Genomic DNA, 25,883 nt, shown 5'->3' with positions numbered 1-25,883 from the left:
TATGTGCATTCTTTAGAAGAATGGATTTAATTGGAATGGGTCAGGAGTGCTTCAGGAGTGGTGTATGGACTGGTGTGTAGGAGTGGCTTTACATAAATGTGTGCCAGAACTGTTTGTGGTGGGATTTGTTATTGAATATGTTGAGGAAGGAGTGCCAGTTTTCAGTTTGTCTTTCAGTGAATAGGTTACTGATGATATTGTTTATTGTTTGGATATGTTGCCTAATTTCTACTGATGGTGAGTGATTGTTTCTGAGTTGGTGTCTGCTTTATGAGGTGTATAACTTTTGGGGTGAATTTTTGGATGTATATCTTTCTGTGCCAGGCCATCATCTCCTAGTAGAGGAAAAATGTGTTTGAGTGTTAAGATGTTTAGATATGACCCATGGTTGGGCACATTGGCTGGGAACAGCTCCAGGCTACATTGGTTGGGAACAGCTCCAGGCTACACTCCATGTCAGAACAGAGATAGGCGGGACCCATTGAGGCAGGATGTTTTGAAGGGTGTAGCTCCATTCAGAAGCATCTGCATCTTTTCTTCTTGAAGTTAGGGTGGAGGCCTACAAATAGAGGTTTAGCATGTGGAGGAAACTGAATTGGTGATAGAAGGATGGCGTGAATGAGATTTTTAGTGCTCTGGGCCTGAACATGCAGAGAGCTGAAGGCGTGCATAGGATAAAGTGAATTGAAGTGATGTAGTGTACAGGGGGAAATGTGCTATCAGTGGACTAAACCAAGACATTTGATGCAGGTGGGAGAAACCATGGAAAGGTTTGTAGGATGTGGTTTCATTGCATTACAAATGACAGCTGGAAAATGAATGTGAGTGAATGAGGCCTTTTCTTCATCTGTTCTTTGTGGTACCTCACTAATGTAGGAAACAGCAAACAAACATGAAAGAAAGAAATAAGGCTTAGCAATGCATAGGGACAAGTTATTTAGAGAATGAATTTGAATTGAGAGAACTTGGCAGTGCAGAAGTGGGTATGGTAGGGAATGGAACCATTGGAGCTTAAGTATTCCATAGGGGGGTTGTAGGAGCAGAGGTCCATAGCATATTGAGGAATGCGTGGAAAGAGTGGAATTTAAAGAATACACTTGTAAGATAGCACTCTCAAGTCAAATAATGAATGGTATGGTACTTAGAACTTATGGAATTAGACTGAAAACTAATGATGAAAGTGTATAATGTACATATAAGAATTTAGGTACGTTTAGTATAGAGTACAGGTTATATAGAATAAATGCAATAAAGATTTCATTCTTGTCATATTGATTAAGTACCCACACACATTAAATGGAAAGCTGTTTTTTTTTATCTTCTTGCATATTTACTAAGCATAGCCAACACAAATGGCAGTGTTTGTTGGAAGGTGTGGTGCACTCCATTGTAATGGATTTGAATGAACCAGATATGATCAAGGACATAAGTGAACAAACAATATGATGGATGGAATTTTTAGTATTCTACTGTATTGTATTCATTTTTTATGGATGAAGCATCAGTAGTTGGTAGGCAGCCAACAACCAGGGAAGTGTATTACCAGTACTATCTGCCTGGGTATTGGGAGGGTTAGTGAGCCAGCATGTTAGTAGTTGTCAAGTTGCATTTCACTGACCCTGGTAGCTGTCTTTTCTTTCTGCCTCACCCACATGTGGACTGCTGTCATTCTTTCTCACAAACTTACAGTCTCTCCTTTTCATACATAACACTTGACAACACTTGACTCACACAGCTCAGTCTTCTTAACTCTAGATTTTCCAGTGATGAGCATTATGCACTAGCCCTTCCTTTTGGCAAAATGTTAGGAGCAATAGATAGAAGTAGTAGCTAGGAACATTTAGGCTGGAGCATTAGGTGGATGTAGTAGGTAGGAACTTTAGACAAGGGCATTGGATAGAAGCAGTCTGCAGGAACATTAAGTAGGAGCTTCTGCAAATGCAGCATTAGAGTTGCCCTCTGCTAGTGGTCTGTTAAGGGTGAGGCAGTAAAGGCTAAGAAGTGGCACTGGAGTTCATGAGTTATAATGACTGTTGCCGTGGCCATCCCTTTGGGGGGGGATCCAGTTGGGAACAAGTGTGAGGGATGTAGATAGATAGAAGCATTGGTACAATTGCAGCTGTGGTGAATTCATGTTTTGGTTATGGGACTAGAATATCATTTAGAGTAAAGAATGAAAAAATTAGGAGAGATGAAGTACTCTAAAGAAATGGTTGGTAAAGGAGTAAGTGCTGAGGTGAGATAGTACATTTAAAGAAACCTGATGTGAAAAGATTAAGTGTTATTGTATTTGATGTCAGTAAGAATAATTGATATTGGGGTAGTTTTAAAGCAAGATGGACAAATAGAGTTTGTAGGTAAAGGCTGGAGTGAAAGTTTTGATAATGTTCTGAAATTGAGTATGTTTCTTTCATTTAATTGAAGCAAATGTCATTTTGCTTATGGATAGATTTTAATCTGTTTTTATTTAATTCTGTATCACACACAGATGGTGAGGAGAAGGAAAGAAAGTCACTGAAACATGGAACTGTTGGAGCATTTTCGCATTTGCCAGAATATATCAAGATGTATGATGTCCTGAAAAATGCGTACACAAATTATAAGGTAGGCAACAGCCATATTAACTCTCTAACTTTTAATATAATTTTCATCATTTACTCACAAGTTTATTAATATGAATACATAGCCTTACCATAGCCCATGTTTCACATCCTTATGATATTATTGGGACTACTGTACCTTCCAACATAGCCATTTTTACCTTCCCATGTAACAATTTTTCTTTCCACACATTTTTAAGCACTCCCAGAACCTTCACCCCCTCACCCACCCTTGACTTACTTTTGCTTCCATGGTTCCATTCGCTGCCATGTTCACTCCCAGGTATCTGAAATATTTCACTTCTTCCAATTTTTCCATTCAAACTCACATCTCAACTTACCTGTTTCTCATCCCTGCTGAACCAAACAACCGTGCTTTTATTAACATTTCCTCTCAACTTCCTCCTTTCACACTCTCTTCGAAACTCTGACACCAACTTTTGCAGTTTCTCACTTGAACCAGCCACCAGTGTTGTATTGTCAACAAAGAATAAATGATTCATTTCCCAAGCCACATCCCCTATGGACTGCATGCTCATCCTTTTCTCCAAGGCTCTTGCATTTACCTCCCTTGAACATGTTGGAGGATGCAAGGTGTGTAAATGATAGAGTGAATTGGATCAATATGGTTTATAGGAGACAACATGCTGTCAGTGGGCCAAATTAGGGCATATGAAGCAGTTGGGAGAACTCATGGAAATGTCTAAGGAGCCTGGTTGTGGATAAGGAACTCTGGTTTTGGTGCATTGTACATGATAGCTATGGAGTGGAAGTGAGTGAATGAGGCCATTTCTTTGTCTACTCCTGGTGCTACCAAACTGACTTTGGCAATGGCAAACATATTAATAGATAATAGATTTACAATACTGTTGAAAACTCTCAATATTTTATTTTTTCCAACAAAAACATTTTTGAAAATACACATCAAACTACTTATGCCTGAAAATACTCCTGGTATACCTCATACTCTTGGCAGTAAAGCAGCATAAGCTGGAAGTTATGTAGTGAATGTAAAAGTGTCTCACCAGGTTGAATTTGATGTGATTTTCTGAAATTTTTTTGTAGTTAACTGAAATATGAAAACTTTTGGAGACGATTTTTTTTTTTCTAGAATATATGAAAATAATCCCCACATAGAGAGTACTTTTGATATTAGCATTGCAGCAGTGAAAAGGTTAAGAAACTAATATTTGATTTTAAGATGACTGGCTGTAGAATGTTTTTTGCATAAATTGAGAAATATTATTTCTTGAATTTCAGATGTCCCTAGAGGAGAGCACTACAGAAAAACTCTGTGGGTTGCTTCAAGTAGCCCTCACTAGTCTGGGTAGACTTCTGGAAGTGGCATCAATGGTAGAATTTGGAAAGCTTGCTGATGAGATGCTTCAGTATTTAAAAGTTGTCACATCTCTCCTTCCAACACTTACAGTGCAGTGTGGCCAGCAGGTAAATTGGTTGGAAATAATTCTTACTGTTTTAGCAGGCAACGTGGATAGTGACTTGTTTGGATATTTGTTTATGCACTGTGGCCAGCAGGTAAATTGGTTGGAAATAGTTCTTACTGTTTTAGCAGACAACGTGGATAGTGACTTGTTTGGATATTTGTTTAGAAGAGTTTATGAAATTCTGGTGTAACGTTCAATGTTTTTATTTCATATAAAGCAAGAAGAAAGGAGCTGTCTCATCTGCATGATAACCAAACCAACATGCAAGCTTACAAGCAATGTTTGCAGATCTCAGTTGGCTTCTCATTTGTAGAATATGTCAAGACTCAGTAATATTAAAATTAGAAGATTTAAAAATGCAGAGTGTTAACAGCACACATAACCTTGTGCATTCTTTACTTATATTAAACACATGGATAGTATAATTAAGAAGAGGAAGTTGAAAGAGATGACAAGTGATTTGTAGTTAGTAGTGGTGGTAGGTAATTAGTAGATGGTAGGCAGCCACCAACCAGGAAGGTATATTACTGGTAATTTCCACTTGGGTATTTGAGGGTTAGTGAAGGTTGCATAGTGAACCAGCACTTTAGTGGTTGTCCAGTAGCACTTCTCTCACCAGGTAGCTGTCCGTTGTTTCTGCCTCACCCACACGTGAAATGCTGGCATTCTGTCCTCAAACATACAGTCTCTCCTTGTCTCACACGACACTAGACAACACTTAACTCACACAACTCTTTCTTCACAACTCTAGATTTTCCTGTGATGAGCGCTTTGTGCTAGCCCTGCCTTATGGCAAGATGGTATGAGCAGTAGATAAAGTAGTAGATAGGAACATTAGGCAGGAGCATTAGGTAGGTACACTAGGTAGAAATAGGAGGTAGGAATGTTAGTTGGGAGCATTAGATGGAAGTTATGGGTTGGAGGGCACCTATATGTAAAAGAACAAATAGTATTTGACAAGTATTTTACGAAGATGATGTAAAGTGTAATAGGAATAAAAGAATTCATAAGAGATGGATGACAGTGAATTTGAGTGTGTTACACTTTTATTAAAATGTTACCAGTTAAGTGTTAGAAAATGTAATTCATACCATATTAAACATTTTATCGAAATTTTTTAGTCAGACTGAAGTCTTGTGAAACTAACAGTACTGCTTTGCTAATACGTTCTTATTTCTTTCAGCTTTTGAAGTGTTTGTTTGGTTCAAATGTGATGGCACTTTTTGATCAGCTGCATCGAAAGGTGCCTGATCCTCTGCCTCGTGTGTCAGTGGATCCAATAGGTACCACAAGCAAGAGAACCAGAGAAGAAGCTGATAACATTGGCCTGCATCACTTGTGTTTCAACATACCTTTGGCTGAATTAGAGAGTGATCTAACAGCTATGTCAATGGCAAGACAGGATAGTGATCCTATTAGGTTAGTGCTAGTATGACCCATTTGGTGGCATGATGGAAGGGGCATAACGCCTGCAATATACTTGTATAGTATACTGCAGCACAAATTACAGTAACACTTTATGGTTATAGACTGTATCCACTCTTTGAGAACACATGCTTCTTGCACAAGGTTGGCAGTGCCACACCACTGTTTTGCTAGGTCAATGATTGCTTTATTCCAAAATTGATTCCATGTAAATTTAAGAAATGGTGTAAATGGACTGTGTGTGTTATTCTAAAAATGGCATAAATCAAATACATGCAAATCAAGAGGTCCTTGTATATGTGTCATAAGCAGAGGGGGAAAAGGAGAAGAATGGATTATTTTTTTTTAGTACTTGGGGCCTAAACATGCAAGAGGGTGAGGGGCAGGCATGGGATAGAGTGAATTGAAGTGATGTGGTAACATAGGGTGGCATGTTTTCAGTGGGCTGAATGAGAGCACATGAAGCAGCCATGGGAAACCTGGAAAAGGTCTGTGTGGCATGGTAAAAGATAGGGAGCTGTGGTTTTGGTGCATAACACCTGACATCGAGAAAATGGATGTGAGTGAATGAGGTCTTCTTCTGTTTCTGGTGCTACCTGGCAGACATAGGGAATAGTGAACAAGGATCAACAAAAAAAATTATAATCATGAATATTGTTTCATATATTGGGAGGTGAGTTTGAATGGAGAAAAACTGGAGGAAGTGAAGTGTTTTAGATATCTGGGAGTGGATCTGTCAGCGGATGGAACCATGGAAGCGGAAGTGGATCATAGGGTGGGGGAGGGGGCGAAAATTTTGGGAGCCTTGAAAAATGTGTGGAAGTCGAGAACATTATCTCGGAAAGCAAAAATGGGTATGTTTGAGGGAATAGTGGTTCCAACAATGTTGTATGGTTGCGAGGCGTGGGCTATGGATAGAGATGTGCGCAGGAGGATGGATGTGCTGGAAATGAGATGTTTGAGGACAATGTGTGGTGTGAGGTGGTTTGATCGAGTAAGTAACGTAAGGGTAAGAGAGATGTGTGGAAATAAAAAGAGCGTGGTTGAGAGAGCAGAAGAGGGTGTTTTGAAATGGTTTGGGCACATGGAGAGGATGAGTGAGGAGAGATTGACCAAGAGGATATATGTGTCGGAGGTGGAGGGAACGAGGAGAAGAGGGAGACCAAATTGGAGGTGGAAAGATGGAGTGAAAAAGATTTTGTGTGATCGGGGCCTGAACATGCAGGAGGGTGAAAGGAGGGCAAGGAATAGAGTGAATTGGAGTCATGTGGTATATAGGGGTTGACGTGCTGTCAGTGGATTGAATCAAGGCATGTGAAGCGTCTGGGGTAAACCATGGAAAGCTGTGTAGGTATGTATATTTGCGTGTGTGGACGTGTGTATGTACATGTGTATGGGGGGGGGGTTGGGCCATTTCTTTCGTCTGTTTCCTTGCGCTACCTCGCAAACGCGGGAGACAGCGACAAAGTATAAAAAAAAAAAAAAAAAAAAAAAAAAAAATATTGGGATGTTTCTTTCTCTTCTTTATTTCCCTACATGATAATTCTGTCTCATCCCCAACCATTGATAGCAACAGATCCAAAGCATTTTATCTTTCAGTTTAACTCCTCTTTTGATTTAGTCATTCTTGTACATCTTTTATTGCATACTTTTACCCCCCAGTTCTCTTCTTGTAATTGCAGTGCACTTTCTTATTCTCCACAGTCTTTGCACTGTTTTTCTTCTGTCTTCATAAATTCTATATTTCCTTCCCTTATTCCCTTCCTCATTCATTTATCAATTTCTTATAAGAACTGTTTCCAGAAGCAGGGAAGTTGTGGACTTTAGAGTGAGAAGTTCCTTGACAAGATTGCACTTCCAGTAATACAACCTCTCCAAATGTGACTTTTCACTTGCAGTGTAACCTTATGCAGACAGAGTCCAATAACACCCTTAATGTAATAAAAAGCTACCAGAGTTGTATTCAGATAATATTTTTCTCTTCAAAGTAGGGGTTTGGTTTTTCATTCTCATGGTGTGTGTAAGAGGGGAATGATGAAAATGAATGCAAATGTGATTAAGGCTCTTGAATTTGAAAGAGTTGGTCATTCTCAGTGTAGTATTAATTTGAAATAAGAATTTATTTTTCATTTATTTGTAATTACTCCAGCACCAATATCTATTATAGAGCCCTGGTGTTACCCAACACTTTGCTTTATTCTCAGTAGCATTGAAATGTAGACTTCTTTGGAGAGAGTTCTTTGATGAGATTGTACTCCCAGCGATGCAGAATAACGAGATGATTTTTCATTTGTTGTGTAACTTTTGCAGGCAGAGCCTGGTAACATCTTGAAGATAATTAACAGTTATAAGTTTAAGTGTTTAAGAGTGATGATCAAGAAAGGCAGCAGTGGCAGTGCTGAAGTTGTTAGCTCAATAATGTTAGAGAGAGAGAAATTGGAGGTTTGTTGAGAGCTCTTTTGAATGGAATGAATTTTTAGTGTAGTGTGTACCAGAAGCTTGTAGGATGGAGTGCATGTTCCATGTTGAATGTTTGGATGTGGAACCTTAGTCCTGTCAGGCCTGACTGAATAAAGTATAAGAACAGTTGATACAGAATCCACTACCATCTGGAATCAAGATATCTGGTAGATCAGATAGATGTGTTATGAAGATATTATAAGAAAAACTCAAGTATGGATGAAATCTTTGAAAGATATATGACCAGTACTACTGACATGTCTCCTGCATGTTTTATTAGGCTTATTGGTTGTTTGATGCAAGGGATTGAAGGTTGGTGCTTGAGGATCTGAATGAATCCAAGTGTGTGTAATGTGGCATTTGAGAGTATGATAAGGATACATTGAGTGCCATGTATAAATTGCAGTGGAGAAAGGCTTATTCAGTCGTTTGCTAAAAGATTAGGAATACTTGGTTCAAAAATGGGTGCATACATGATAATATACAAGGATTAGCAAATTTGGCAGAACTGGGGGTCAACTGGTACTTTTGAATTATGTGCCAGTTGACAGGCATGAAAAGGAGGGTTAACAGATGAAATAGATAATTTTTGGTGGAGATTATTGTGAATGTTTGTAGTGAGTTTGGGAAAAGAGGAAATGATGTGTGACAAAAGTGTTGAAATTATGTGTACTTACAAATTGAATGAAGATGACTTAGGGTTAGATTGAATGAAACTAGGGAAATGGAAGAGGAGGGAGATATTTAGGGAAGCAGTGCTTATATGTGCAGGTGAAGTAAAGTGTGTGGCATATAAGTGATGGGATGTGGACCTAGAACAGAGGGTTTGAGTTAAATTGCATATGAAAGAGAAATTGGAGGTATATGGACAATATCTCTTGGGAAGGAGTGCAAATGATTGAGGGATTCAAGGGAAAAGTCTTATTTGCATTAAGGAGTGTGTGGAAGGAAAGGTTGTTTTTGTAAAGTAAAGATGTGTATTTTAGAAGATATAGCAGTCAGACAGAATTGTATGGATGTACTGTAAAATGGGTATTTCAGAAGGTATAGTGGTCAGACAGAATTGTATGGATGTACCATAAGTCTTGGGCTTTGAATGGAGAAAAAGGAAGAGGACTGGTGTGCTGGAGATGAAGTACCTAAGTGTATATGTGATGCAAGGCAGATTGATCAAATAAGGAATGACTATGTAAGAGTGAGGCCTGCTAGTAAGCAGTGTGAGAGAGTTAAACTGTGTGTGGAAATGACAATGTGAAATGACAATGTATAATAAGCTGGTATCTTTTTGGACAAAGAAATATAGAGGGAGAAAAGAAATGAATAAACTGATGAATGTTAACTGCATTTCAAGGGTTGATTTTGATTATGTGTAATCAAAGCTTAATGCAGGTGAGAATAGAGGGATGAATAAGAAGTTACATATTGCTTGATGGATGAATTTGGTATGCATGGGTATGTGTGATTGAGATGAATGTGTATGTATAGTACAGCATTTGAATTACCCAGTATGAATGTTGGAGTTAAAGTAATTAGGAGTCATATATGAAATTATCAGAAGTTAAGAGTATATTGATTCTTTTTGCAGCTAAATGTTAAAATGATTGCTTGCATTTCAAAAAAACACTAATGAGTTGCCCCATTACCTTGTTAAATCATGAGTGAAGTGTTTACTTATGACTGCCTTGTTATTAGATGACGTGCCTCTATCCTCATTTTCGAGATATTTGTTTTGCAATGTATAGCCATTGAGCATTTACACAAAGGCTTTTGTCATATGTAGTTGTTGAATTCAGTATTTTTTTAACTTATATTTAGGATCTGGTTAAATATCTGAAGATGATGACATTGTACACTGTGTAGTTTTGAAGTCATTCATTATTTTTCTTGAAAACTTGTATGAGTTTTGAATTAAAAAGTACCTTGTGCTAATTTACAATATCATAACTATTCTATTAATGAACCCATTATAAGCAAAACCCTGTATGTCAAGTCCCTTATGTTCAGTTGCCTTTTCGGCTTCAGAAATACTTTTGGGCATTTCTGAGTCTAGATAGAATGGGTTAAAGATACTCTGAAAATGTTCATTCTCCCATCCCTCTAAAGGCTTTGTGCCTAAAAAGATACCTTAGGAATGTTGTCCAGAAAGTAAAGATAGAAAGTCAGTTGATGCTACCGGCTGGCAGTTTTCAGCGTGATGTATATATCTGCCAGTTGTCTGAAGATAGCTGACTGTTTTTCTGTGGTCACAAATAATGGTGAAAGCCACTATGATTTATGTTTATGTAAGTTTTTCAGTTTTACAAACATACAGATTTGGACTGATAGCTTTGGAGCATATGTATCTTTAGCTTTTACCTTCCTGGCTCAGAAATTAATATCTCTTCACTCATAAGTAATGGAAATCTTGACAAAAGTAGTTCTCAATTTATGCTTCTTAATGGATGATTTTTGTATTTCTAGTTTCACTCTGAATCAACGAAAAGGAAGCATTAGTGTCTTTAAAACTCTTGGACGAGGCAACGACAAATCATCATTAAGCTCCTACATAAGGCTTTTTGAGCCTTTGGTCATTAAAGCCTTAAAGGTGGGTCATGAGACTTGTGTACTTTTTCTGAACATGACAGTAAGTTGAGTGCAGTTGCTGTCGTGACTTGCCCATTATTATTTTGACAATAGATTAAGTGAACCTTTGTTGTTTAGCTGTTAGTGTTGCTGACCATGACACATTCATGGGCCACCCAGGGTCAAGCCCACTTTGGTTTGAATCCTGTTCATACCAGTTGATCCACAGATGACCCAGTTGTTCGTCCTTCTTCTAAGGATTGGTCAGTAAAATGGGTATCTGTCTTACGCTAGAATACATATTTAAGTATAATGTAAATGAAATAGCCTTGATAAGGGCCTATACCCTCTCAGCTACTATGAAAAGAAACCGAAAAATAGTACTGTTTTGTTCCCTAAACCACAACAAACTTTTGATCATGGATGATTGTACAGGTATTGACAACATAAATGAAGATTTCTCAAGTTGCTCAAACTGCCTGATTGCTTGGTGATAATGCTTATTTTTTCTTTTTTTTTTTGAGGTTCCAGTCATTGATAAAAGTCCACACCATGGATTGGTCTGGATTAAAACACGGAGAGGTTAATGAAAGGAAAAAAAGAGACAAAGGAAAGCACTTATAAATTTTGGAAGAAATGAAAAGCCTGTCTTTTGAAAAAAGTCAGGTCATAGTTTTTAGGAGATATGTGAGGGTAGAGAGTTCCAAAGCATCGAGGTGTAAAGAAAGAAATAGTTATCAAAATGGTCCTCCTTGAGTTGCCAGTTGACACACAGTGATCATGTGATGTTGTTGCTTGCTGAATTATTTGGTCTAGCTAGTGGTGGGGGCACACAAGCAGCCAGGCCTAGAGAGTAAAAACTGATGAAATACCTACAGAAGAGGGAAAGTGAAATAACATTGTGGTATAGGGCAAGTGGGTCAAGTTTTGAAGTAAGATTTTAGAGCTAGAACTGAACCAGATGTGAGCACAGTATTCAATACAAGGACGGATCAATCCTTTGTATAAATGCAGCAACTATTCGGAAGAAAAGAAATTTCAACATCTAAGCAGGACTTCCAGTTTCATGGAGGCAGGCTTAGCTATTTCCATGATGTGGATTTTCCAAGATAGGTTGATGTTACAGTAATACCAAGTATGTTCATTGAATTAAGAACCATCAAAGGAGAGAGTGATCTCCAAGCCAAGCCCAGCAAATGCTTTGACATTCTTGCTCAGTCAAGTTAACTTTTGAATGAGCAGAACTTTCATTCAGGGTATGAAAGGGGCAGATGTATTACCCCCCCTTTTTTTTTGTTTTTGCTTGATGATGATTGACACAAGCCTTAAGAATGTTAACTGTCTGTGCCATCAGTCTGTTGTTGATCATGTCACTTCTCAGTCTTCTCTCCTCCAGGATGGGAAAAGTTAAGCCTCAAATCTTTCCCTGTGACTCAGCTCTCCTCTGAACATTCTGCCTTAGCTCTTTGTGCTACTTTAAGTGTGGTGACCAAAATTGAGAAGCATATACTAGTCATGGCGTTATGCAGGATATGAATACCTTGACAGTTATTTCCTTATTCATATACTTGAAAATTATTCTGATATTTGCCAGGAAGAAGAGTAGTGTTCCAAGAACAAAACTCTCTGGCACTCTGCTTGTTACCCCAACCCATTTGGAGAAGGCTACTCAAACATGTCCTCTGTTCCCTTATACTGAAATAATCTTCAATCCATCAAAGGAGTTTCCCTCTTATTACAGTCAAGTGGTTCAGCTTTTTAATCACCTTCCCAAAATGTAATATCAGATGCTTTTTGGCAGTCCTGATACAAACAGTCCACTCAGTCTTTTCTTTTGTGTAAATCTTAGCTTACTCTTCCGTAGAACTCTTAGACATTTGTTACCCATAAGTTTCTTTCCCTAAAACTGTGCTGTCTCTCACTTAGGTAATTTTTTCTCTTTAGGAAGTCACCTATTTGCTTTCTAATTATCTTGAATAGTGCTGTACTATAGGTAAGTACCTGTGTCCAGTCTAGAGGAAAGAGGAGGAGATTGAAGGAAGTTAGAGAAAAAACTGTTTAGACTTTTATTCTATGTAGAATATTGAATTGTCATCTTTACTCTTTATGCATGCCGGCTTATCATCAAGTTAACAATAGTAGTATTTCACCACAATTGTCTTCAGGCTGAAATATTTATTTTTGATTGCTGAACCTTTTTTGAGTCTAGAGAGGACAAGCATGGGATGTGCGTTGATATATCCCAATATCCCGTCCATTCAGTTTGTCTATTCATTTTGTGTAAGTACTTTGTGGTTCTTTAAGAGTGGAGAGACCTAAAACAAGATGCTGTCACCTTGTGGTGTGTTTTGAGCAACAGGATGCATCTTCCTGTACATAGTCTTTACATGATCATTGAATACCAAATTACTGGCTACTGGTAATTTCTAATGTTTTTTGAGATTATCTCGCCTTATAACCCATGGAATACTGTTGAGATCACCTTGTTTGTAATCCCTAGTATATGGTAGTATCTGTACATGACATTCGAGCATTGGTACCTTCAACTTTCTTGTCTCATGTGATCATGTGGTATTCAAAACATTTTAATTTTAGATATGCCATACCATACTAATACTTATGAGTTTGCTGATTCCCATAATAGCAAGGTAATGCAAAGGACTGAAGAAAAGTGACTTTTTTCTCTCACCTGGGATGGTGATCCCTAATCCGGCATGATTGGGTCTTGAGCCATGCCAGATTTCAAAATGTTTTGGATTTTAGGTCTTTTGACTTATTTTTTTTTTTTTTTTTTTTTTTTTTTTTTTTTCGCTGTCTCCCGCGTTTGCGAGGTAGCGCAAGGAAACAGACGAAAGAAATGGCCCAACCCACCCCCATACTCATGTATATACATACGTCCACACACGCAAATATACATACCTACACAGCTTTCCATGGTTTACCCCAGACGCTTCACATGCCCCGATTCAATCCACTGACAGCACGTCAACCCCAGTATACCACATCGCTCCAATTCACTCTATTCCTTGCCCTCCTTTCACCCTCCTGCATGTTCAGGCCCCGATCACACAAAATCTTTTTCACTCCATCTTTCCACCTCCAATTTGGTCTCCCTCTTCTCCTCGTTCCCTCCACCTCCGACACATATATCCTCTTGGTCAATCTTTCCTCACTCATTCTCTCCATGTGCCCAAACCATTTCAAAACACCCTCTTCTGCTCTCTCAACCACGCTCTTTTTATTTCCACACATCTCTCTTACCCTTACGTTACTTACTCGATCAAACCACCTCACACCACACATTGTCCTCAAACATCTCATTTCCAGCACATCCATCCTCCTGCGCACAACTCTATCCATAGCCCACGCCTCACAACCATACAACATTGTTGGAACCACTATTCCTTCAAACATACCCATTTTTGCTTTCCGAGATAATGTTCACGACTTCCACACATTCTTCAAGGCTCCCAGGATTTTCGCCCCCTCCCCCACCATATGATCCACTTCCGCTTCCATGGTTCCATCCGCTGCCAGATCCACTCCCAGATATCTAAAACACTTCACTTCCTCCAGTTTTTCTCCATTCAAACTCACCTCCCAATTGACTTGACCCTCAACCCTACTGTACCTAATAACCTTGCTCTTATTCACATTTACTCTTAACTTTCTTCTTTCACACACTTTACCAAACTCAGTCACCAGCTTCTGCAGTTTCTCACATGAATCAGCCACCAGCGCTGTATCATCAGCGAACAACAACTGACTCACTTCCCAAGCTCTCTCATCCCCAACAGACTTCATACTTGCCACTCTTTCCAGGACTCTTGCATTTACCTCCCTAACAACCCCATCCATAAACAAATTAAACAACCATGGAGACATCACACACCCCTGCTGCAAACCTACATTCACTGAGAACCAATCACTTTCCTCTCTTCCTACACGTACACATGCCTTACATCCTCGATAAAAACTTTTCACTGCTTCTAACAACTTGCCTCCCACACCATATATTCTTAATACCTTCCACAGAGCATCTCTATCAACTCTATCATATGCCTTCTCCAGATCCATAAATGCTACATACAAATCCATTTGCTTTTCTAAGTATTTCTCACATACATTCTTCAAAGCAAACACCTGATCCACACATCCTCTACCACTTCTGAAACCGCACTGCTCTTCCCCAATCTGATGCTCTGTACATGCCTTCACCCTCTCAATCAATACCCTCCCATATAATTTACCAGGAATACTCAACAAACTTATACCTCTGTAATTTGAGCACTCACTCTTATCCCCTTTGCCTTTGTACAATGGCACTATGCACGCATTCCGCCAATCCTCAGGCACCTCACCATGAGTCATACATACATTAAATAACCTTACCAACCAGTCAACAATACAGTCACCCCCTTTTTTAATAAATTCCACTGCAATACCATCCAAACCTGCTGCCTTGCCGGCTTTAATCTTCCGCAAAGCTTTTACTACCTCTTCTCTGTTTACCAAATCATTTTCCCTAACCCTCTCACTTTGCACACCACCTCGACCAAAACACCCTATATCTGCCACTCTGTCATCAGACACATTCAACAAACCTTCAAAATACTCATTCCATCTCCTTCTCACATCACCACTACTTGTTATCACCTCCCCATTTACGCCCTTCACTGAAGTTCCCATTTGCTCCCTTGTCTTACGCACCCTATTTACCTCCTTCCAGAACATCTTTTTATTCTCCCTAAAATTTACTGATACTCTCTCACCCCAACTCTCATTTGCCCTTTTTTTCACCTCTTGCACCTTTCTCTTGACCTCCTGTCTCTTTCTTTTATACTTCTCCCACTCAATTGCATTTTTTCCCTGCAAAAATCGTCCAAATGCCTCTCTCTTCTCTTTCACTAATACTCTTACTTCTTCATCCCACCACTCACTACCCTTTCTAAACAGCCCACCTCCCACTCTTCTCATGCCACAAGCATCTTTTGCGCAATCCATCACTGATTCCCTAAATACATCCCATTCCTCCCCCACTCCCCTTACTTCCATTGTTCTCACCTTTTTCCATTCTGTACACAGTCTCTCCTGGTACTTCCCCACACAGGTCTCCTTCCCAAGCTCACTTACTCTCACCACCTTCTTCACCCCAACATTCACTCCTCTTTTCTGAAAACCCATACTAATCTTCACCTTAGCCTCCACAAGATAATGATCAGACATCCCTCCAGTTGCACCTCTCAGCAAATTAACATCCAAAAGTCTCTCTTTCGCACGCCTGTCAATTAACACGTAATCCAATAACGCTCTCTGGCCATCTCTCCTACTTACATAAGTATACTTATGTATATCTCGCTTTTTAAACCAGGTATTCCCAATCATCAGTCCTTTTTCAGCACATAAATCTACAAGCTCTTCACCATTTCCATTTCCATTTCCAGTCACTTAATATTTATAGAAATTATGTATAAAGTGTTAGATATGTACTTTTTTCATAAATATTTGCCATTTTCTGTGTTAGCAAGGCAGTGTCAAGAACAGATGACTGAGCCTTAGAGGGAAAAATCATTACTTGGCCCCTTCTATGTTCCTTCTTTTGGAAAATTAAAACAGGAGGGGTTGATTTCTAGCCCCCTGCTCCCACCCCTTTTAGTCGTTTTCTACAACATGCAGGGAATACATGAGTAGTAATCTTTCTCCCCAATTCCCAGGGGTGTAGATATGTACTTAATTACTCATCAAATTATTACAGTTGTATCTGCTTATAATACAAGGGCTTCAGTTAAATCGTAACTTTAACCATCATGTATAATATATATATATATATTGAATTAAGAAACTGTTTAAAGAAATTGGTAAATAACATTGATTTGGCATTAACACTTCATTGATGTACTTTATTGAACAAGATCGATGCAGCATTACATCAAAGTTGGATGTACAGTGTCATATTAACATTTTACTGAACAGAGGTGTTTTTTAACACTGTCATAGACAAAACATTGTATAGCCAGTATTGAATCATCTTGCATGCCCTATACGATTTAACATTTTTTACCTGCTTGGATTGAACAGAACCTTTCTTACACTTCAACACAATTATTAAGCATTTTCGATTTTTTTTTTCCTCTAGGCTTAACATTCGAGTAGGCAGTTTTCAGAGCATTCTGATTTTGTCTCACTGGATTATGGGTTGTGTATCAGTATTATAATGATGCATCATTGTCTTCAAAAATGATTTTTTGTGCTGAGACTCCAAATGGACTTTTTCTGAAACCCACATTTATATTGATTTTTTTCGCCCCCAGTTGTATACAGTGTCTAGTGATGTTGTTATGCAGAGGTCTGTCCTACAGCTACTGATCCACCTAGTACAGATTCGTGTCAACTACTGCCTCTTGGATTCAGACCAGATTTTCATTGGTTATGTCATCAAACAGTTTGAATACATTGAAGAGGGACAGATAAAGTAAGTGCTTCAGCTGAAATTGAGATAATGTTTCCATTCAATTTTTGCTCTCAGTTAACCAATCTGTAATTCATCAGACATTTTGCTTTGCAAGCCTTCAGCAGTGTCAATTTCCACTCGGTCTTTGCTTTAGGACTGAAAATTTTGAATTTCTGTGATCTACTATCTCATGGAATTCTCTTTTTGTAATTAAATACTTTTTACAGATTGAATAGGTATATCACACTCATATGACCCCATGTAATGATTTTCACCATCAAATGATTTTTCAAGCTTTTGTATATTGCTGGCAATTACAGTAACATCATTTAGTTTCATCTGCCACCTTGGTAGTAGGAATGTACTTTTTCACATAATTTCAAACAAGCTTCTTGCTTACCTTCATATTATGACTTCATGTTGTTGTCAGAAGTGGACCAGATGTTTGCTTTAAAGAATGTGTGTAAGAATTACTTAGAGAAACAAGTGCATTGGTATGTGGCATTTAAGGATCTGGAGAAAGCAGTTGAAGGGTTGATACAGATGCCTTGTGGAAGCTCTCAAGAATATACGGTGTGGGAGAAAAGCTGCTAAAGCTGTGGGAAGTTTTCTTCAAGAGTGTAGGCATGTGTACAAGTAGGAAGAGAGGAGATTAAATGGCTCCAAGTGAAGGTTGATCTGTGATAGGGGTGTGTAATGTCACCATGGTTGTTTAATTTGTTTAAAGATGGGGTGATGAAGCAGGTAAATGCAAGAGTCTTAGAGAAAGGTGCAAATATTCACTCTGTGAGGGATGAGAAGGCATTGCTACCCCCTTCCTTCATTAGGGCAACTACCATCTCAACTTTAAAAGATAAAAAGTTTTTGAAGAATCCTGTGCTTCTCTTTCAGGCAGGCAGAGGAATTGATTCCTTCCATGTTCCGGTTCCTTGTGTTGTTGTCATATGAGCGACACCACAGCAAGAGTATTATAGGTGTTCCCAAGATCATTCAGCTGTGTGATGGTTTAATGGCTAGTGGCCAGCCTCCTTTATCTCACTGTAAGTTTGATTGTAAAGTGGGACTGTATTGTTATGTTAATTTCTTTCTTACATATTCAAGTATTCCATATCTTATGTTCATATAGAAGTTCCCTATGTAGAATCTTATGGCAGCATACATTGTTTAGGTAATATTATGCTCAAGTTAAAACCAAATCAGTTGAATAATTTACAGAGTAGAGAGTTTTTTAAAAAAAAAAAAAATGTGTAATGAATTATTACAGGAAGGGGCTTAGGATGAGCAAATGCTTGAATCATCCATAGATGAATTGGGCAAAAATGGAGAAAAAAGATTTTGTCAGGAAGGGAGCTGTAGATATTTTCATTATGGAAAAATGTTGGAAACTTAGATAGACAGAACATGTTTGTGATGCCATGCAAGAGACCAGGAAGGTGAGAAACTGAAAGAAGAAGAAGGTTACCACATGTTCTTTTGATAAAGGAGTGTTTCTTCATATGATCAACATACTTGCTGTATGTTGATCATGCAGTGGACGCCCCCCTTGGGGGTGTCCACTGCAAAAATGTCTCCATAACTGGTTAATTCCAATGCTGCTTTTCAGCCTTTAGTGCCTCACCTTTAACAGACCACTGGCAGAAGGCAACTTTAGTATAGTATTTTCAGAGGCTCCTATTTAATATTCCAGCTGACTACTTCCACCTAATGTGTTTCCCTAATTTTCCAACCTATTACTATTTCCTGATGTTCTTACTTACCCAATACTACTCCTACCTAGTGCTCCTGTCTGATCAGGATTTATTCCTTAGGATTTACTCACATGATATCAGATGAAAGTAAATGAATGTCCAGCAAAGAAACTTGAAAGACTGTTAGTGCAATTCTAGGAGAAATTGGAAACATACATGGAGTAACTACAGAAATATTTAAGAAATTAGATTTAAGGCTGAGGTCATATTAACCTGAGATGGATGAACATAACACTGCAGCTGAAACAGCTTTATTTGATAAGCAAGACATGTGGTGAGTGCCATAAGGTATCCATGACTCCCCAGCAAAATTTCATTGTAGGTACTGGTAGGTAGGTAGATATTCATATCAGTTGCCCAACTTTCGTTCTTCACTTCAAATTTGGATATTTGTCATTTCCTTAATGAATTAGCCAGCTTTAAATAGTAAGTTAACTAGTAGATAGTAGTTGGTAGGCAGCCAACAACCAAGGATGTATATTACCAGTACCACCTGCCTAGGGATTGGAAGGGTTAGTGATGGCTCCGTTGTGATCCAGCACATCAGTGGTTGCTAAGTTGCACTCCTTTGACCCATGTAGCTGTCTCTTTTTCTACCTTACCCTTATGTGGACAGCTGATATTCTGTCCACAAATATACAATCTCTCCCTGTTACACATAATGCTTGGTAACACTTAACTCACACAACTCATTATTCATAACCTTAGATTTTCCTGCAGTGAGTGCTGTGTGCTAGCTGTGCCTTTTGGCAAAATGGTAAGAGCAGTAGATAGAAGTAGTGAGTAGGAACATTAGACAGGGGTATTAGGTAAAAGTAGTAGGAACTTTTGGTAGTAGTAGTAGGTTGGAACATTAGGTAGTAGTAGTCGGTAGGAAAGATAGGAGCCTCTGAAAACCCCGTGCTACAATTGCCCTCTGCTAGTGGCCTGTTAAGGGCGAGGCACTAAAGGCCCTGGAGTTCACCAGTTATGGAGACTATTTTTGTGGTGGCCACCCCCTTGAGGGATTTCCTGAAGAGAACATGTTTCAGAGATATAGATAGATAGTCAGCTTTAACATGATTTTTTTAACAGGTATATTGGCACTGCAACCATTAGTGGAGGATTTGTTCCTTGTGAGAAGTACAACAAGCATGGCAGACCAGCGTGAGCTTGATACCCAGCGAGAAGTCCTCTGCTCTATGCTTCTAAGACTTGCTCACTATCATCAGGTATATTTTGGTTGTTATGATGCTTTTGTCTCCTGTTTCTCAAAATATGGTCATTTTATCAATATGTCCATTTGTGTTTTTAAATGTGTTTTGTTTTTGAACTTAATTTCTTTTCATCTCTGACCACAAGTTTTACTTTTCTTTAACACTGTGTGGATTATCTTTAAGCTAAATTGACTTGAAGATGAAATTGAAATATACAGCTCACCTCCTTATGCTCTTTTACACATTCCCACAACTCCTGCTTCAACAGAAGTACTAACCCTTCGCTAAACCTTGCCCTCACCCTTACACCAACCCCATGAGTTTACCTCTTAAGACAGTCCCCAACCATTCTTCCATTTTACACTTGGGCTTTGTTTCATCCAGAGGTAGAGTATACAGTTTCCTTTCCTCAGTCATATTACTTCTCTCTCTTCTTCCCAGCTTGGTTACATTTAAACACAATGAGGCACCCCAGCCAGATTTTTAAAAGAAAATGAGCACTTCTAGCTTGGTTCCTTGCATCCATACAACTTTTAGAAAATTGAAAATACAAGAGAGTTTCCAGCCCCATCTCTTCAGTCATTTTGTTCCATTCATCCACCACTCCTATGCTATAAAAGTATTTCTATACATTGTTTTTTAAAGTTTTTTGCCACATTTGAAGAACCTGTCCTGTCATCAATCTGGTTTGAGAATTCAAGTTTGATCAGTCAAAGCAATTGTAAGGCTTCTATTCTTTACCTGTAACTCAGCTCTCTTACTTATGGTACCATCTCTTATTATTATTATAATTATTTTCTTTTCTTTCTTTCCTTTCATACTATTCGCCATTTCCCGCGATAGCGAGGTAGCGTTAAGAACAGAGGACTGGGCCTTTGAGGGAATATCCTCACCTGGCCCCCTTCTCTGTTCCCTCTTTTGGAAAATTAAGAAAAAAAAAAAACGAGAGGGGAGGATTTTCAGCCTCCCACTCCCTTAAATTATTATTATTATTATTATTATGATTATCATTATTATTATTATTATTATCATTATTATTATTATTATTATTATTATCATTATTATTATTATTATTATATCTATGTATCTATTTCTCCAACACCCATCCCCTCCAGGACCTCCCATCAAGTGGGTGGCCACGGCAAAAGATTCTCCACTTATCCCTGTATTTACATGCTTCTGTCGCATACACCATTCCGTGCCTTCTTCCACCATTTCTCTAGTTCCAGTACTCTTCCACTCTATTTCCCCATGTCACAGGTAGTCTTTCTTTAACACCAACCCCTTTAATCATTCTTTCCACATGCCCAAACCATCTCAAACTATTAGGTTCCATTCACTCTTACACTTCACAATTCACGCAGCCTTTCTTCATACCCACATGTATACTTAAAGTTTTGCTCAACTCTCCATCCACTCGTACACATGCATTTGCTCCTCTGTAGAAAGCTTTCACACCATCCAGCATTTGTTCCCCTATCCCTTATATTCCAAACACATAAAGCATTCCATTCGACCTTGTCATACATTTTCTCTGTATCCATAAAAGCTGCATACAGCTTTTTACTTTTTGCTGGATACTTTTCCAAAGTCATTCTCACTGCAAAATTCTGATGTACACCTACCCTACCTTCCAAAAAAACCTTGCTCTTTATTTATTCTGCATTCATTCACATCACTGTCAACGAACACTCTTGCAAACACTTTTCTTGGTATTCTTAACATACTTATTCCCTTATTATTGCTACATACATCCATGTCATCTTTTCCTGTGAATAGAGAAACAATAATAGGTTTCATCCAATTCTGTCTTTGAAGTAGGATAAAAACCATTCTTCTAGCTTAGCATCTATGTCCATATTTGCAAGTTTGTCCACACCTTAGTTAAGTTTTGCATCTGAGTTTATTCTCAGCCACTGTGTGATAAATGATTATGTAGATTCACATGCAAGTGCATAATGATGAATATGTCATCATCCTGCCAATAGTGGGCCACCCTGATCTGCATTTCACACCTCAAAGATAAACTTTGTAAATGGTAATTACGAGTGTTCTTTTTACTTCTTTGCCTTTTCAGGTACTTCGCCTAATATCTTTAGTGCTTGGTGCCACAATGGAGACTAACCGAGAGCGCTGGAGAAAGCTGTCACGGCAAGTGATTGACACATTGCTTCCTCTCTTGTCCAAGCTCCAAGTTAACCTTGATTCTGAGGTAATTTAATCTGGTGATCTGGTCAGCAGTTACTAACCACATCATCATCACACCATGAAATAATTGTCTTGGGTGGGTTACCTTATAATTGCAGGGGCTCCATGAATTAGTTTCTGCTAGCCTGTTGGGTACCTTGGCAGCAAAGATGGTGAATACTTATGGTTACACTGTATTACCCCCACTGAACAGGGATGTACATACATTACTGGTACTACCCTCATAAGTATTGTGAGAGTTAATGATGGCTGCGGAGTAAGCCAGTGCTTTGGTGGTTGTCAAGTTGCAATCTTTTGATCCAGGTAGCTCTCTTTTCTTTCTGTCTCACCCACACATGGACTGCTGGCATTTTGTCCTCAAACATACAGTCTCTCCTTGTCACACGTAACACTTGACAACACTTAACTCAAACAACTCATTGTTCGTAACTCTAGATTTTCATGTAGTGAGAATTGGTACTAGCCCTGCCTTTTAGCTAAGTGGTTGGAGCAATAGATAGGAGGTAGGAATATTAGACAGGAGCATTAGGTAGAAACATTAGGTAAATGTAGTAGGTAGGAACATTAGGTGGAAGAAGTAGGTTGCAAAATTAAGGAGGAACATTAGTTAGAGGTAGTCGTTAGGAACATTAGGTGGGAGCCTCTGAAAACACTGTGCTAGAGAGAGTTGCTCTCTGCCTGTGGCCTGTTAGGGTGAGGCAGTAAAGGCTAAGGAGCAACACTGGAGTTTACTGGTTATGGAGACACTTTTGCTCTGGCCACCCCCTGAGGGAGTTTCTGAAGGGAAAGGGTATCAGACGTATAGATAGATAGATTTTTTTTTTTTTTTTTTTTTTTTTTTTTTTTTTTTTTTTTTTTTTTTTATACTTTGTCGCTGTCTCCCGCGTTTGCGAGGTAGCGCAAGGAAACAGACGAAAGAAATGGCCCAACCCCCCCCCCCCATACACATGTACATACACACGTCCACACACGCAAATATACATACCTACACAGCTTTCCATGGTTTACCCCAGACGCTTCACATGCCTTGATTCAATCCACTGACAGCACGTCAAACCCTGTATACCACATCGCTCCAGTTCACTCTATTCCTTGCCCTCCTTTCACCCTCCTGCATGTTCAGGCCCCGATCACACAAAATCTTTTTCACTCCATCTTTCCACCTCCAATTTGGTCTCCCTCTTCTCCTCGTTCCCTCCACCTCCGACACATATATCCTCTTGGTCAATCTTTCCTCACTCATTCTCTCCATGTGCCCAAACCATTTCAAAACACCCTCTTCTGCTCTCTCAACCACGCTCTTTTTATTTCCACACATCTCTCTTACCCTTACGTTACTTACTCGATCAAACCACCTCACACCACACATTGTCCTCAAACATCTCATTTCCAGCACATCCATCCTCCTGCGCACAACTCTATCCATAGCCCACGCCTCGCAACCATACAACATTGTTGGAACCACTATTCCTTCAAACATACCCATTTTTGCTTTCCGAGATAATGTTCTCGACTTCCACACATTTTTCAAGGCTCCCAAAATTTTCGCCCCCTCCCCCACCCTATGATCCACTTCCGCTTCCATGGTTCCATCCGCTGACAGATCCACTCCCAGATATCTAAAACACTTCACTTCCTCCAGTTTTTCTCCATTCAAACTCACCTCCCAATTGACTTGACCCTCAACCCTACTGTACCTAATAACCTTGCTCTTATTCACATTTACTCTTAACTTTCTTCTTCCACACACTTTACCAAACTCAGTCACCAGCTTCTGCAGTTTCTCACATGAATCAGCCACCAGCGCTGTATCATCAGCGAACAACAACTGACTCACTTCCCAAGCTCTCTCATCCCCAACAGACTTCATACTTGCCCCTCTTTCCAAAACTCTTGCATTTACCTCCCTAACAACCCCATCCATAAACAAATTAAACAACCATGGAGACATCACACACCCCTGCCGCAAACCTACATTCACTGAGAACCAATCACTTTCCTCTCTTCCTACACGTACACATGCCTTACATCCTCGATAAAAACTTTTCACTGCTTCTAACAACTTGCCTCCCACACCATATATTCTTAATACCTTCCACAGAGCATCTCTATCAACTCTATCATATGCCTTCTCCAGATCCATAAATGCTACATACAAATCCATTTGCTTTTCTAAGTATTTCTCACATACATTCTTCAAAGCAAACACCTGATCCACACATCCTCTACCACTTCTGAAACCGCACTGCTCTTCCCCAATCTGATGCTCTGTACATGCCTTCACCCTCTCAATCAATACCCTCCCATATAATTTACCAGGAATACTCAACAAACTTATACCTCTGTAATTTGAGCACTCACTCTTATCCCCTTTGCCTCTGTACAATGGCACTATGCACGCATTCCGCCAATCCTCAGGCACCTCACCATGAGTGGGAGAAGTATAAAAGAAAGAGACAGGAGGTCAAGAGAAAGGTGCAAGAGGTGAAAAAAGGGCAAATGAGAGTTGGGGTGAGAGACTATCAGTAAATTTTAGGGAGAATAAAAAGATGTTCTGGAAAGAGGTAAATAGGGTGCGTAAGACAAGGGAGCAAATGGGAACTTCAGTGAAGGGCGTAAATGGGGAGGTGATAACAAGTAGTGGTGATGTGAGAAGGAGATGGAATGAGTATTTTGAAGGTTTGTTGAATGTGTCTGATGACAGAGTGGCAGATATAGGGTGTTTTGGTCGAGGTGGTGTGCAAAGTGAGAGGGTTAGGGAAAATGATTTGGTAAACCGAGAAGAGGTAGTAAAAGCTTTGCGGAAGATGAAAGCCGGCAAGGCAGCAGGTTTGGATGGTATTGCAGTGGAATTTATTAAAAAAGGGGGTGACTGTATTGTTGACTGGTTGGTAAGGTTATTTAATGTATGTATGAGATAGATAGATACATTAAACAAATGCTCTCTGAAGTGCTCTTAGGGCTTAACCTACAATAGAAAAACAGTTTTCATTCTTCTAAATTTGAATGGTTATTTTCTTCATTAGAAATTATCTTGCATCATTTGCTCTGTATATCAGTCTTTCAGTTCCGTTCAGTTTTATCGTATTTGACATCTTTAATATTTGAGCTATAGTAGACTAAGCATCTGACAGGAACTAATCAACTAATTCCATGGAAAAGACAAGCTAGAGATTGATTTCTGAGATTTTGTTCTGGAAGTCTTCATGTACTCCTTATAAATGTATGGAAATTTTTGTAAATTGTAAATAGATTAAGAATAAATAATCAAGTACTTTTTTCATTTTGAGTTCAATGACTTTGACTATTACGACAATCGATTTTATACGTTCTTTCTTATGTCTTGGCAGGAATCCCTTGCAGCAGTAGAGGAGGTGATGAATGGAGTTTGTGCCAGTGTATACCGTCCTGTAGACTGTGTGCTCAAAGCTCTCTTCACTTCTCCTTGTGAACTAGTAGGTGATATAGTGATAACATGTGCATGTATTGATATGTAAATAGTATGTAAATTTGATTTTTTCTTCAACAACAGCGAAAATTTATGGGGTTATTTACCTAATTTTTCTCATACCCCATGATCTTTAATTGTGTCAAGCAAAAAAATAAGGCTTTTAGAGGCATTGTTGATTTAGGTATTATAGATATCATAGAATTTATATAACAACTTTTTTTTTTTGCAAGTGCTTGATTCGTATTTACATTAATGGTTTTAAGTATAAGTGGGCAGAGAGAAACCATTTCCCAAACATACTTCTGTGCTGTTAGTGGAGCTTTAAGATCATATGAGA

At 38.9% G+C, this 25,883-nt stretch overlaps 1 protein-coding gene across 2 annotated transcripts in view; it reads left to right on the top strand.

Moving 5' to 3' along the window:
* Positions 1 to 25,883, top strand: part of htt (huntingtin) — a 133,184-nt gene that overhangs the window by 51,415 nt on the left and 55,886 nt on the right. For both annotated transcript variants that reach the window (XM_071693678.1, XM_071693679.1), the window contains exons 22-30: positions 2,489 to 2,604; positions 3,861 to 4,046; positions 5,229 to 5,464; positions 10,391 to 10,514; positions 16,804 to 16,964; positions 17,835 to 17,983; positions 19,766 to 19,902; positions 21,965 to 22,099; positions 25,446 to 25,550. In XM_071693678.1, the coding sequence (XP_071549779.1) occupies positions 2,489 to 2,604; positions 3,861 to 4,046; positions 5,229 to 5,464; positions 10,391 to 10,514; positions 16,804 to 16,964; positions 17,835 to 17,983; positions 19,766 to 19,902; positions 21,965 to 22,099; positions 25,446 to 25,550 (1,349 nt within the window). The remainder of the gene's footprint in view (positions 1 to 2,488; positions 2,605 to 3,860; positions 4,047 to 5,228; positions 5,465 to 10,390; positions 10,515 to 16,803; positions 16,965 to 17,834; positions 17,984 to 19,765; positions 19,903 to 21,964; positions 22,100 to 25,445; positions 25,551 to 25,883) is intronic.

The sequence above is a fragment of the Panulirus ornatus genome, chromosome 56 (genome assembly GCF_036320965.1).
Source record: "Panulirus ornatus isolate Po-2019 chromosome 56, ASM3632096v1, whole genome shotgun sequence".
NCBI lineage: Eukaryota > Metazoa > Arthropoda > Malacostraca > Decapoda > Palinuridae > Panulirus > Panulirus ornatus.
Note: the sequence above shows the minus strand (reverse complement) of the source record. Positions and strands in the feature narration are given on the sequence as shown.